At 40.0% G+C, this 13,772-nt stretch overlaps 1 protein-coding gene across 1 annotated transcript in view; it reads left to right on the top strand.

The window, feature by feature from the left end:
* fam189a1 (family with sequence similarity 189 member A1) overlaps nucleotides 1-13,772 on the top strand; it is a 76,486-nt gene that overhangs the window by 60,982 nt on the left and 1,732 nt on the right. Inside the window, exons 4-10 of the mRNA XM_063881985.1 lie at nucleotides 1,952-2,083; nucleotides 7,449-7,556; nucleotides 9,455-9,615; nucleotides 11,155-11,290; nucleotides 12,245-12,323; nucleotides 12,412-13,167; nucleotides 13,569-13,628. Coding sequence (XP_063738055.1) covers nucleotides 1,952-2,083; nucleotides 7,449-7,556; nucleotides 9,455-9,615; nucleotides 11,155-11,290; nucleotides 12,245-12,323; nucleotides 12,412-13,167; nucleotides 13,569-13,628 — 1,432 coding nt within the window. The remainder of the gene's footprint in view (nucleotides 1-1,951; nucleotides 2,084-7,448; nucleotides 7,557-9,454; nucleotides 9,616-11,154; nucleotides 11,291-12,244; nucleotides 12,324-12,411; nucleotides 13,168-13,568; nucleotides 13,629-13,772) is intronic.

The following is a 13,772-nucleotide window of genomic DNA, read 5'->3' on the forward strand; positions in this document are numbered from 1 at the left end:
TTGAAAGTTCACTGCAGTGATTTAGTATGCACTCCCATAAAGTTGGGAGACTCTTAACTCACATCAATGAGTTTGAGGAAAGTGCTTGCTGCATTGTGCGCCGTCATCCCAGCATTTAAACGATATGCTGTCCCCTCCTGTGACAGCCAGCTTTATAATAGTTGAGTGGCGGAATAAAATAACTGTACTTTTCAGTTCCACAAGGTATAAAAAAAACGTATAAATGCCCTCGTATTTCAAACTCCAAGACCCCAATTTGAAACTCAGGCTTTCTGTCACAGATTTTTAGATTCCGAGCCAAGTCAAGATAACCCATGATGACATCTTAAGGGTTGTTTTTTCTCAGATGTGATAGAGCTCCTCCAGAGCCACAAAATGTATTATACAACTTGTTTCACAAACTCAGAAGAATTGGCCTTTTTACTGGGGCTTAAAGGGACAATTCACCCCAAAATCCAAAGCCTATATTTTACCTCTCACATGAGCAGCTATTCAATCTGAATTGTTTTGCTGGGAGTTTGCAGGGGTTGGAGGTATTGGCTTTTGACATCTTCTGCATTCTCTCAAAAACAATGAATCTAAATGTACCTTTGCTTGTGGTGCTAAAAGCAACAAAACTGCATTTGAAATCCTCAACATAAATGCGTTGCTCCAAATATCATGACCTTGTAATTGCCACACAAAAGAAAGCATGCATATTTGGCAAGAGGATCCTATAAGCTCACCTGAGTTGAGTAACTATACATGAGCGAGGCGTATGGTATTGATGTTTACATCTTCCACTGTCACAAAAGCAAGCCTCTCCTCCATGAGAAAATGCACGCTTCCTTTTTTGAGTTGATATGGTATTGACAAAATACTTCCCTGTGTTATCTTGAGTAACTGGGTCATGATTTCTTGAAAGACACATTGCTGTGGATCTTTTCAAATTGATGTTTTCAAACTACACAAGCCGAACGCCTTCTTGTTCGACACCTCCAACACAAGTCAACTCACACCAAAACAATGTAGAATGATAAATAATAATAATAATAATAATAATAATAATAATAATAATAATAATAATAATAATAATAATATATATGTATATAAATATTTTTCACAAGCAGTAACCAGCATATGCATGCCTTCTAGACCCTGGCATTTTGTAACAGGGACTCAAACAGATGGAAAACAGGAGAGCACACTTAAGTATTACATAAGTGTATTAAGCTTTTCCTCCTTGCAGCTGGCAATGTGAAGAAGTTGGACACAGAACACTCAGTCTTCACATTTTCATAATGAGATGCAAAGCTGATTTTTTAAGCTGAATTTATAGCGTCAGGGTCTCCTATCTTTTTCATGACTGAAAAAGCTTCTTGTGATTCATCCTGCACCCAATCCACTAACCTGAACACTCACACATTAGAAGCAGATTTTCTCTATATGAAAGTAGGACCAGCCAAGGAGACAACTTCCCTGCTAATGTTGCTCTCCAGAGACACTCCCTCAGTCGGGATGGAAACGCTATTGTTCCTCATATCCTCTCCCCAATGTAATTAACCCATACTCGTTGGGTTCATGTCCTGCTTTCTCTCAATCTGGGACACACAGCAGAGGTGTGCTCTACCTCCATCCCTCCCCAAGTAGCTACACATACTGTATCTCCCAGCCTCTCTTCCTTTGTTGTATACTTCTGATCAGCCATGTGCAGCTCAATCACTCTGTATCATTATATTCTGTATGTGTTAAGTCTATCGTTATGAGTATTCTCACAGGTTCTCTTAAACATATAGTTCAAATGTTGAAAATAAATGTAACAACACTAAACCACAGGACCAAGCTCAGGTCTGATCGGTGCATCTCTCTCTGTGTGTTGGTCTGTGTGCGTCTGTTTGTGTCTGTGTGTGTTTTTGTGTATGTGGCGTGCATGCATGAGTGTGGATGTGTTTTCCCCCCTCCTCCCCCCCAGCTCAAGTTTGATAGCGATGGAGTGTGTGTGTGCTGCGAGCTGCAGCAACAGAGTTTGAGCTGCAACAACCTGGGAGAGACGCTGAAGCTGAACCCACTGAGGGACTGCAACACCATACGCCTTCGCCTCAAGGTGAGGAAGAGCCAGCACATCCTTTACTGTGCTGATGATGAGAGCTGAAGATGTTTTGATGTGTAAAACAAAACATTATAGATGAGTTTTACTGTGTTCAGATTGCAGGTTAGTTGGATTAGGTTGTAAAATCCAGTATTTAGAAGCCTTAACTGATGCAACTGCGCTGGTAGCTATGGTAACGACACATTGCGCCATATGCACAGTACAAAACAGTGGAGATGTTTTCTCTTGCTTTTCACATTTGAGCAAGATGTTATTACTGTATTATGTTGGTTTATGCAGCCTAGTTTTATGCTTACGTCTTGGCCGGCTTTAACCACACAGTGATGTCAGCATTGTGAGTGACTGTTGGAAATCTATTGAGTGACCGCAGACATGGACTTCTACAGCAAACCACATTGGCTAATTCTGATTTGCAAAAATTGAATTTTGTGTATTTTTCATTTACTTATTTGCTATTTGCAATCCAGAGATGAAGGTGTCGATGTGTGGAAACAAATGCATTTGGGTATAACTTCAAAATGCTTGACTTCTCTCTATTTTTAGCCAAGCTACCGGCACAGCTCTAGGGAGGAAATGTATGTCAGTCAGTCCACCACTTCGATCCAGAAACTCATATATTTATGTTCCCTAAGGATGCATTTCAACTTGTCATAAGGTCAAGTCGTTTTATTTAGAAACTTTCACAAATGCCACTTCCTTTAGCCTCAGCTGTACTTTATGTTAAGTTACATTATTTAAATCAGATCTGTAACAATCACAGAAAGCAGGTGTTGGCCAGGAAACTCTTAGATCTCAGGATTCTTTCAGAAATTATTAAATATGCTTGAAGGAAAATCACACAGGTGAAACAAAAAAGAGATTGAATGATAGTAGTGCTTTTTATAAGTTGTTTGAAACAAACTGGCATCAAATTGCTTAAATCATCAAGTCTAAGTTTATTCCCTCGCAGTCGGAACAGCCGAATGACGTAAAAACAAAAGACTGAAAGTGTTGGGTCTCATATAAATTGGGGTGGAAGTGGAGAATGGCAGCAGCATTTGTCTTTTCCCGAGAGGCAGACTTCTTAGTATGCGATGTGTATGCAGCCTGGGCTGGCTATAGTTTGCAAGTGCACGATCTCTGTAGATTATCCTGACTCAGAGTGTCTGTAGGAATGATATACAGTACGTGCTACTGTGCCTTTATTGGATAACGACAATCATATCCATTTGTTTTATGACCCTGATTGATTATAAAACATTGATAACCAAATAAAAGACTTGGTAAGATGAAGCATGCTTATGAAAAGAGGAAAGATCAGGCACATTTGTCATTTTGAGCATGACTCATTAAAACATGGTATGGGAATTGGTGCCGTAAACCTTTATTAAGTGCCAAAGAAGTCAGATGTGTTGAGTTATGTGTTAGAGGAAACTGTCATGTCCGAGTCTCCGGAGACCTTGGCCATTTCAGATGGCTGTTAGGCTGTCGCAGATCCTAATGAACTCATGATGCAGCTGCCATATAGTAATCTCCTCCGTCACTTAATTACCTAGCATTAGGAGTACTGATTTATCACAGTATAGGCTAATGAAAGTTTCTTATTTCCTAGCAGCGGCACTTTTATATTTAAAAGTTATGTTTTGCACTCAACACTATCCACTCTGCTGATTGTATGTGCCATTCATTCTTTGCAGACACATTTCCTTTAATTGTTTCATTTTGCATACACTGCCTGGAGCTGTAAATCATCAGTGAGAGGGAGTACTGAGATCATTTGTGATTTCCTGTTAGAGGGCGGATGTGTAACCTTGCTGTGTAACCACTAACCTGTTTGGCTTCAGGCAAGGTATTTTAGAGGTTAAATGTCTGCTGAGAAAGCAGGTTAAACAATTTCTTTAGAGGTGTTATTACATTTCTTTGCGTGGCAGGATTTATTATGTTATTATGTACATTGAAAGGGGGAAAATCACAGAAATGCACGGGCTCACATCTGCCCGACAGATGCATTAACATAACAAACATTAGCTCAGATGAAGCTGTCATAAATATTGCTTCTCTTACTATGTGCTTGCAGTTGGACTTGGGAAACTACATTCATTGTAATAATCCCCTACTGTGCTTTGCTTTTTGCTGACTCGCCTGTAGTTTGTGTGATGGGTTTGGCACTGTTTACTGTATTTACCAAATCAGGGATTTATTTTGTTGAAACTGTAACAGAAATTAATCTCACTGGTTATTCCGCCCCGAACATGATTGATTCCCCCAATTAATGTAGTTTTTGATCATTTTGTCTCTTCTTCTGCAGAGTTTTCCAAAGACCACAGACTTACAGTGTCTCTTAACAGATAAATGAAACATATTCTCAGACATATTCCATTGTAATCTGAGTGTAAGTTAAGACCTAAGTCAGAGTCACATTTATCTTTTATCAGTCTCTCTGCAAGTTTAAAAAAAACACCACTGACTTCCTTTTTGGATGATAAAATCCTGGATTTTTTTCCCATTGTGTTGCCGGTGTTCCAGGATAGAGGTAATAATTTATTTTATGCAAGTGCAGACAGACATGTGTATCAGTTGTTTTCTTTGCATCACCTACAAAGCTCTTAACATTGTACAAGAGGTGACATAAGGTATATACAGTACATTTGTTTTTGATAGCACTAATTGGATTGTGTGTCAGGGCCCTGTGAGACTGATTAAGCTGTGAACACTGAGTCGAATGCATCTTAACTTTAAAGGAAGTGTTCACCTTCAATAACAGCAGGTATAAATCCAGGGCAAACATCAGGGTTTCGATTGACCTCACTGGAGGAGTTTTGTTCTCCACCTGTTTATCTAGGGTGCAATCTGCCTGGCCTGCAGAGGAGAACCTCTCCAGCTCCAGGATAATGTTTACATGTTCTATAATTCGACCATGTCAGCTTGAGGTCTGAGATGTACATGTGTGAAGGGGCAATAAAACGTTTTTCTTGACTACGGAGTCTGTGCATTCAGTACTATGAGAAGTGACATTGCAGAGCAACAACATCTGCTGCTTCCTGTCATTAGAGGTTAGAAAAACTCTGAAGGGCTGTGCCAACAGTCTGAGCTGTCTTCCCTGAGACTGCTGTAGGGCTTCCTGAGGGAAGTGCATAGTTTTCTGCCAGATGCTGTAAAGAGATACTTGGGGATGCTAAAGTAGGCAGACACTAGCAACAGAGCCTCCATGTTGGCTACAGTGATCAGGGTGCTGTCCTTTGCTGCTGTGAGCCTGTCATATTACAGAGGGAGCAGCCTCACAGTTATGTGTGTAGTTTGTGACATTCACACATCCATAGAAAGTAGTTAAGTATCAGTGATGTGAAAAACCAATGTCTCAGAAGAACTTAGACATTAACCATTGATGGTGCCCCCCTTACAGTGTTATTCACTCATACCTCTTAAATGTTTTAACTATGACAAAATACTCTATTAATCCTTAGGGGGAAATCTGATTAAGCTAAGAGCAGTTAAAACCTGACCGGTTGTGATTTTCCTTGTTTCAAATGTCAGACAGATTGCGCTAAGCCATCCAGAATTTCCTCCATCACAAAACAAGCTCCAAAACAGTTAACTTCCAAGGCAAACATGCATAAGATATATTTTAGGGTTGGCATTGCACAACTTCAGTGTCACTGCTTCCAACTGGCTTCATCTCTGATTAAACTCCCAGCTCACACAAACTTGATCTTTGGCAACTACTTACTGGATATCAAACATGTTGGAAAAGCAGTCTGGCTGCTGATCTGTTTTATATCACAAACTTCAAAGGGAATGAAATAGAGTAATGGGATCTAGCAGGCATAAAGTTGCCGCCTGCTATAAACACCTTTCCAGAACCCCTTTTAAAATAGTCAAGCTACCTGCACCCAGACAAAGGAGGAGACAGCTGTCCTTGCTGCAGATTATCAGCAGCCTAACACAAGTGGGGGTTTTGTTATGTCACTGGTAATTATGTGCCTCCTGAATCTGATGAATAATCTGTGCACAGGCTGGAAAACACTTTGTGTGGTAACTGGCGAGCTTCACTCATGAGCAAGTGTCCACACAGATTCAAACAGAGTGTAGAGAGGTTTTCATTCCAGTGCTCCAAGTCCCTCCTCTCCTTATCTTTCAGGAGTTATATGGTTATATACATTTTGTGGCAGCTGTGTTTAATGTTGACTTTTTTTGTTTTTTATGGGAATGCTCATACCATTGGGTTTCTGTGCACAGTAAGATTGCAGGCTGCAGTTGTATGTGCAAGATCATTTAATAACACACATTTTTTTGTTGAGATATTTAAATGAAAGCTCCCAAAGTCATGGTTTCTTCCACACATTCATCCCTTTCTCTGCCTTATTTTCTTTTCCCTCTCATTGTTTTACTTATTTCAAACTATTCGTTAATAATACTCCACCTGATAAATCATTATCACAGTAATTGTGTAAGTAATTTTACTGTGACATATCAACTATATTAACAAACCTAATACAATAGGTTGTGAATGTATCAAAACGAGGACTGCAGATCTAATACAAGCTGCTATCTCTCCTCTCTACATGACCGATGAGCTAGACAGTTGCTATTCCCAGAGCCAATTACCATGCAGTTTCTTTTTCAGGAAATAATCCACACAGTACAGTTATAAAAGGTTAATTTATGTGAATGTACAAAACCCTAAATGGTTTGAAATTGGAGCTATATTAAGATCATCATAGTCCACCTTTTTAGAAGAATAGCACAAAGCGCAGGCTAGTGGAACTGCTGTCTTAAGTATTTTCTCTGATTTAGTGTGCTTAGCTAGTATTTCACCAGCATGCACTTTTATTTTTGCTGACAGATTCAATACTGGTTTGTCCCTTGCTGTTCTCTGCATTGTCAGAGTGTTAATGTGTACAACTGTACAGTATATACAGTCTATGGGGCACACGCATGCTTAACCTTGGATGTTATGAGGTTGTTTTCTCACTTATTGAATTTGTTTGCAGTGTCTTCATGTCAGCAAAAAAACAATAATTATTTTATCAGAAAAATGTTTACAATGCAGATGTCTCTTATTGGTTCTGTGTTGTGTCTAAACCAGATGTTTGTAAATGTGTTTTCATACTACAGTGTCACCCTGCTGTGCTTTTCTAAACTGGGTTACCTACTGGTGATGTCAACACTGTTTCTGTCACCTTCAGTCTTATCTGTGGCTTCTTCTTTGTTCCACATTAATCTATTTTTGGTTCTCATATTACACATCTTTAGTGTTCATGACATTCTTCTCCTCCTCTCCCCACCTTCTCCCCTGCACCTTTCTCATTCCTCTTATTTGTCACACTCCTCCTCTCCTTTGTTCCTCTAACAGTCTCCTCCTCTCCCCCCTCTCCTTTAGGAGCTGTTGTTCAGTGTGTGTGCCCTGAACGTCATCTCCACCATTGTGTGTGCTCTAGCCACTGCCATGTGCTGTATGCAGATGGTCTCCACTGATTTGCTGCAGATGGTGAGTGTTATGGAAGTGCGGACAACAACAATAGTTACCTTTATTTCATTTCTGATGACCACACTGCTGCTATCGGTTTTAAGATAGCGGACAGTTATGTTGGTCGGTTTAATTGTACTGCTTGGCGAGTGAATGTACACACACGCAGTGAAAGTCGATTTCCAAAGGACCTCTCTCAGTTTCTGCCTGTTTTCCAATAATATGTTGGATTTGAAGAAGCAGCTTCAGCTTATCATCCCATCGGGTTTCTCCTCAAAAGTACACTGTCCTCAGTGTGACCGTCTTTTTTGATTTTATGTGGAACAATTCAATTATGACCAAAAGCTAAATGCCTTAACATGAGGGAAATAAACATAGCCAATCTCCCTTTGTGTTTCTCACAACAATAGTTATTTTAATGCCTCTAAACCCATCAGCAACTGGAAAGGAAGCGCAACACTGCTAACTCGATAGCACATATGAAAAAGCTTTGCAGAAATCCGTGGTGCAAGAGCCTTATACACATTTTATGATCTCTGCTGTAAATTAAGTGTACGCCAAAATGAGTCTGGATATTACAAGTGGTGCTTGACAAAAGGTTAATGTAGAAGGAAATAAGCAGTGATCTCAGCTCTGTAATAGCTAGGAAAATAAATGAAGTTTAAGTCAGAATACAAAGTACATCACATTAGTTTCATCTCCATGCTTGTCTCTAATTAATTCAACAAAGACCCGTATTAAGTTTGCAAAAACAGTCAGTTATTGCAGTGATAAGAGGGATAACTACACAATACATTTTTGGTCTCACGGACAGGACCATAGATATAAGATTATTTATTTTATAACTGACTTTGTAAGAAGAGTTGTGATAAAAAAAATTAACAAATCTGAAGCTTTTTTAAATGACTAGCAATCAAAAATGGTAATGAGACATCTTTCTCACGCTGAAGGACTTAATTCCCAATTGGTATCTGCATCAGCGGCATAATTTGAGATGGTAAAAGAGGTGTCACATTGTTCCCAGAGAAACCAGTCTAGACATGTGGAGATCTCTAAGGTATTTTGGTAGGAATTGATAATAATTAATTAATGAATGAATTATGGGCATTTTTAAAAAGTTTATGCTCATCTTTAGCTACATGTCGTGAATGTCAAAAAATGACTGTATTTGAAAGAAAACACCAAAACAGACATATACCCCACATGAAGATCTTCTAAAAAATGAAGTTGCTATATATAGTGACATCTTACTATCAATTCACAGAGAGAAAAGTCAAGGCAAGTTCATTTGAGCAGCAGCTTTTAATATCAGGACAAATTTACATTATTTACATAAGACATTGGGAAATAAGGGAAAATATGTAAAAGAAACGCAAGGCAATGTAAAGAGAGACACATAAAAAGGATCTTAAAAGTGTTCAACAAAAAAGAGCAGAAGATTGAAATAAACTGAAATAGTAAAAAACTAAAAGGCAAAGGACAAATGATTGTCTTATCTCCAACAATCTCACAGAGTTTCAAAGAGAGGCCTTATGTTCCCAGTAAACACAAGAGGTGTTAACCTTATATTTAGCTCAGTAAATTTAACCGAGTCAATAGCAGCAGTGGCAGCCTGGAGATTAGCAACGCTGGCTGGCTGTGAGTGGAAGAAACGTGAGTGAGGAAAGTAAATGAGCAGCACTTCCAGGGTTGCTGTTGAGGTGTCTCTGAGCAAGCACTTGACCAGCAGAAACTGCAGTGAAGCTTGTCCAGTGACCAACATGTACAGAGAACACTAGAGATGTGCTGTAAAAAAAATGCATTTGCTCAGTCATGCCTCCCTGGAAAAGTTCTGGTCTAAACTAATGAATCCACATCTAAGATCTCAGTGCCATGTGTAATGAATTTCTGAAAATTGTCCTTTTTATGCTGTCTTCCAGTTTATGCCGCACAGAGCGCGGGCCCTTAATGCTGACTGTATGACTCCCCATGGAACCATCCTCCACCAAACACTGGACTTTGATGAGTTTATTCCTCCCATTCCTCCACCACCATACTACCCTCCAGAGTACACCTGCACCCCCTCCATGGATGGACAGAGGTGAGAGGCAGAATAACAATATCAGCATCACATCTTCTCCCAGTGCTAACACTAAGTGCTCAGTGCTCCCCAAACTCTGGAGTCAATGTATCTTCTGGGATTTGTGGATAATTTCGGGGTACACCAGTAACATTTTAATTTGCTAAAGTATGCTTCCTGTATTGTCCACCATGGTTTAAATAAATGACTTCCTATAAAACAGTGCCGGCAATCCAGAAAGTCAGTATATTTGTTACAAAAAAACCACTACAGGTTAATTGCTGTAAGTATATGTTACTGATTTCAGTGGGATTAAATGTGTAAATATACAAGGCAAAATAAGGTTTCAAGGTTTTATTGGTCATATGAATCTAGAGTTTTATGAAAAAGATTTTCGGATCTTCATTTAAATTTGCATTGCTATTGATAAATATTTCAGTTCTGCAATATGTATTGGAACTATAATTCTGCTGGTGTTTTTATCCGTAGTTCAGCATACTATACCACAGTGCCCCCTTCTTGAGTTGCATGCATATCACCAATAGGAATGAGTGGTTATTGATGGTGGTCAGTCTTAGATGTATTAATGCTTACAATCTTGGAGCTTACCATTTTCAAACAAATGCACTACAAATATATTTAATATTGTTTTGAGTCATAGGTTTGATAGGTCATTAGAAACTTGAGAGACCTTTTGTAACAAGACGTTACGTTTACTATAAAGATAAGATGATATCATCTTGCTGGTTTAGAATACTAACTGTAAGCTATTGGTCAATGTCTACTTAATGTAGACCATTGATTCTGGAGAATATACAGATGATCCTGGGCAACATCTGCATCCAAAAACTGGTCCAAAGTTTCCAAACCCATCATATTAAGCAGCTGTGGCATGTGTCTGTATCTGAATGTGACCATCACTTGTGGTGTTAACATCCATGGTCAGCTCAGAGCATTTCCCTACACTAAGCAGCTGAGACATCCCTGAATCTCAGCTGTTGTGAAAGATTGGTCATCCCCCTCCCTCATTACCTTCATTTTATCAGAGTTGCCAGATAGAGGGCTGCTGCTATAGCCATTTGGCAAGAAGCCACATCTGCTTGTCAATTATGCCATAAATATAAACAAGGCAGAAGAAGCATTTATGGTGTCCCTGCCCAGGGCCAGGGATGTGTCATGACATCATCATACCTCGGATGATTGGTGGAAACTCGCAGGTTTTATTTCATGCTCTGCCACTTCAGAGCAGAATGGGGTTGTAATTAAAAGATATGATTGCACACATGGCTGCCTATTCTTAATTGGCACCACTGGAGACAGTGGTGGTGCACATTAAATAGTACTATACCCATATTGAGTATATTAGCTAGATTGGAGTGTTGGCAACAAGAGGATACATCCTATCTTTCTTATTAATTGTATTTGTCAGTTTTCTGTGTTTTGACTCTGGTAGGATGGAGTCAGATACATACACACTCTTTTCATTACGTTATTGGATATATTTTTGTATTTTAAGAGACTTTTTGTTTGATTGAAACTCTGATGTTTTGTTCTTCACAGAGGCCTGCATTTGGACTTTCCCCATTCTCCCTTCAGTGCTATTTATGGGGTGCCCATCAACAGCCCAGGGACTCTGTACCCAACAGACCTGCCTCCTCCATATGAGTCTGTGGTGGGGCAGACCCCTGCCAGCCAGGTGAGAACTTTAACAACACTGTGTTAAATTTGTTCTGTAAGGATAATGAGGCCATCATATTTATTTGTTTCCAAACAGAGCTAGCCATTTCATAGCTCAGCTTACTACACAGTAATGAGTAGAGCTAACTGCTAGCATGAGCATGCTAACATGCTGATGTTTAGCGGGTTTAGAGTTTACCATTATGTTTCATTGTGTTAGCATTTTAGCTTTGGTTAATTAGCAGTAAAATCATTCCATGTTCAACTTGCATCCGCATTTTGAACAGTCTAGTCATTATCGCACAAAATCAGCCAATTTATTCTGAATATTTATTTTCTGTTTCAGATTTACTGAGGCGGTCTCTTTTGTCAGTTGCGTTTCACTGATCATAGCCTTTTACAGGCTGTTGCTGCTGAGCATGTCATTGTTCACAAGTAAAAAAGCAAAATCTTCTATTATATTTCAACATCATTTTACTCTGCAGGCTTTCAATCCCTTATACAAGTTAAATTCATGGATTGCTTAGTTTAAAATGTCCTTTACATAAAAAGGTTTATCGCCTGCGATAGATTAGAAGTGTTTGCTCTTAATAACTATCGTGACTTGACAGTGTTTGATAGGCAGAAACAATTCAGCTGATGATATGTAGCTCAAGACCCCCAATGAAGTTGCATTAAGGTATATTGCATCTTACATTTTACCTTTAAAAGCACTTTAGCAAATCCAATTAAAGCTCCTTATTTAACTCTGCATTAGACATTACTTTCCTACAAAGTCATTTTCTGTTAGTCTGTTGTGGACCTATAGAGCCCTCTACAGACCAACTGTGGTTCTGAAGGTTAGGCTCAACACAGCTGATGTTTATTACTGTTCATACAAGATATCCAGCATTTTCATTATCTATTCAAATTCATTCTAATGCAAACTTTGCTGTGATGTTGTCCATGTCTATTAATAACTTCCTCTTCCCAGGTCACCACTAGCATTGAGCAGCAGGCCACTGGATCCAGTCTGTGTGAGAGAAACACCACTGCAGGATTCAGCACTCAGGGTAAAGGCGGATTAACATTGTAGAGGATTTTCAAATGGCTCTGTTTATTTGGTAGCTATGCTGATAATAACTTTCCCCTCATTCTCAGCCTCGGTGGACAGTGCATCACTAATGGTGTCCGAGGTGGCAGATCAGGACCAGACTTGCTCCTCAGAGGACTTGTGCTCCCTGGAGGTCCAGGGCTCTGACTCATCTCCCTATGGCATACTCCATACTGCCCCCATGGAGGGAAGTTGCACCAGCCTGGAACTTTGTACACGTGACCGTCGTGGCCTGTCTAACACTGACGCTCGGCCCAGTGATACAGGATATAGTGAGTCATCACATACCCATTCTCTTGAGCGCTCCCCAGACTGGTCCTCAGAAAACTATAGCAATCTAGATCAGGAGGACAACACACATCCATGTGAGGAACTCCGGTCTGCAATGCACATATGCGATGAGCTTGCATCAGCCAAACATTTACCAGAGGAGCCACCGAAAGCGTCAACACACTCCCTTATTAAGGCACGAATGATGAGCCGGAAGCTCACACTCCCCGTCACTCTCCCACAGCCACCGCAGCCTTGCTCCCCCACTTCTGTGGCCTCCTCTGGTGGAACTTCAGCCATCAGTCCTATGGCTCCTTCTCTTTCCCCCTCCCCTCCTAGCAGGCCACGAAGCCACCGCCTGTGTTTCAGTGTTTGGTCATCCTCCACATCCCAGCCTCCCTCTACCTCAGCCCAAAGTGGTTCCTCGCCCTCAGACAGGCCTCGGGGGCTCCGAGCAGCCAGGCGGTACCGAAAACTGGCACGCATAGTCCGCTCCACCAGTGACCCCATCTCCTGCTCCTCTACAACAGGAAGTGAGTATGGCAATAATTGTACAATTATACTGCTGCCTAAATACTCCATGTAAATATTATAAGAGTGACCGACCTTTAAGACTTTAAGTGATTAGACATCTAATCCATCATGTATTATTCATTTTTCAATATAACATTATTAGGTTCCAAATTCTCCAATGTGAGTATTTGCTGCCTTTTGCATAATTTTAGACTAACTATCACAGGGTTTTGACATTTTATAGAATACACATTTTATTGATTAAGCAGGAAAAAATATTGGCATATTTATTCATTATTGAAATAATCATTAGTGGCAGCCCCACGATATGGCAGCCTCTCAATGCCAAAAAGCAAAAGGTCTCCACCAACAGCAGGCTGCTTTGATGTGTCAACACTAAGTGTTTTGTCTCCCTCTACAGGTTGCACCTCTGCAAATAACCCTGAAGCTGAAGATTTAACTCACACACCACCAGAGCAAGGTACCATCATAGAAACTGTGGCTTTGTGTGATGGTGGGAAACCTCCTATTAAACAGCATTCACATCCTATTTTGTAACATATTTGGCAATATCTGTGAGGATCTAATTGAACAAGCTTTATTAAAACACGTGTCAGTTGTCATC

This window comes from Eleginops maclovinus, chromosome 4 (assembly GCF_036324505.1).
Source record: "Eleginops maclovinus isolate JMC-PN-2008 ecotype Puerto Natales chromosome 4, JC_Emac_rtc_rv5, whole genome shotgun sequence".
NCBI classification, from domain to species: Eukaryota; Metazoa; Chordata; class Actinopteri; order Perciformes; family Eleginopidae; genus Eleginops; species Eleginops maclovinus.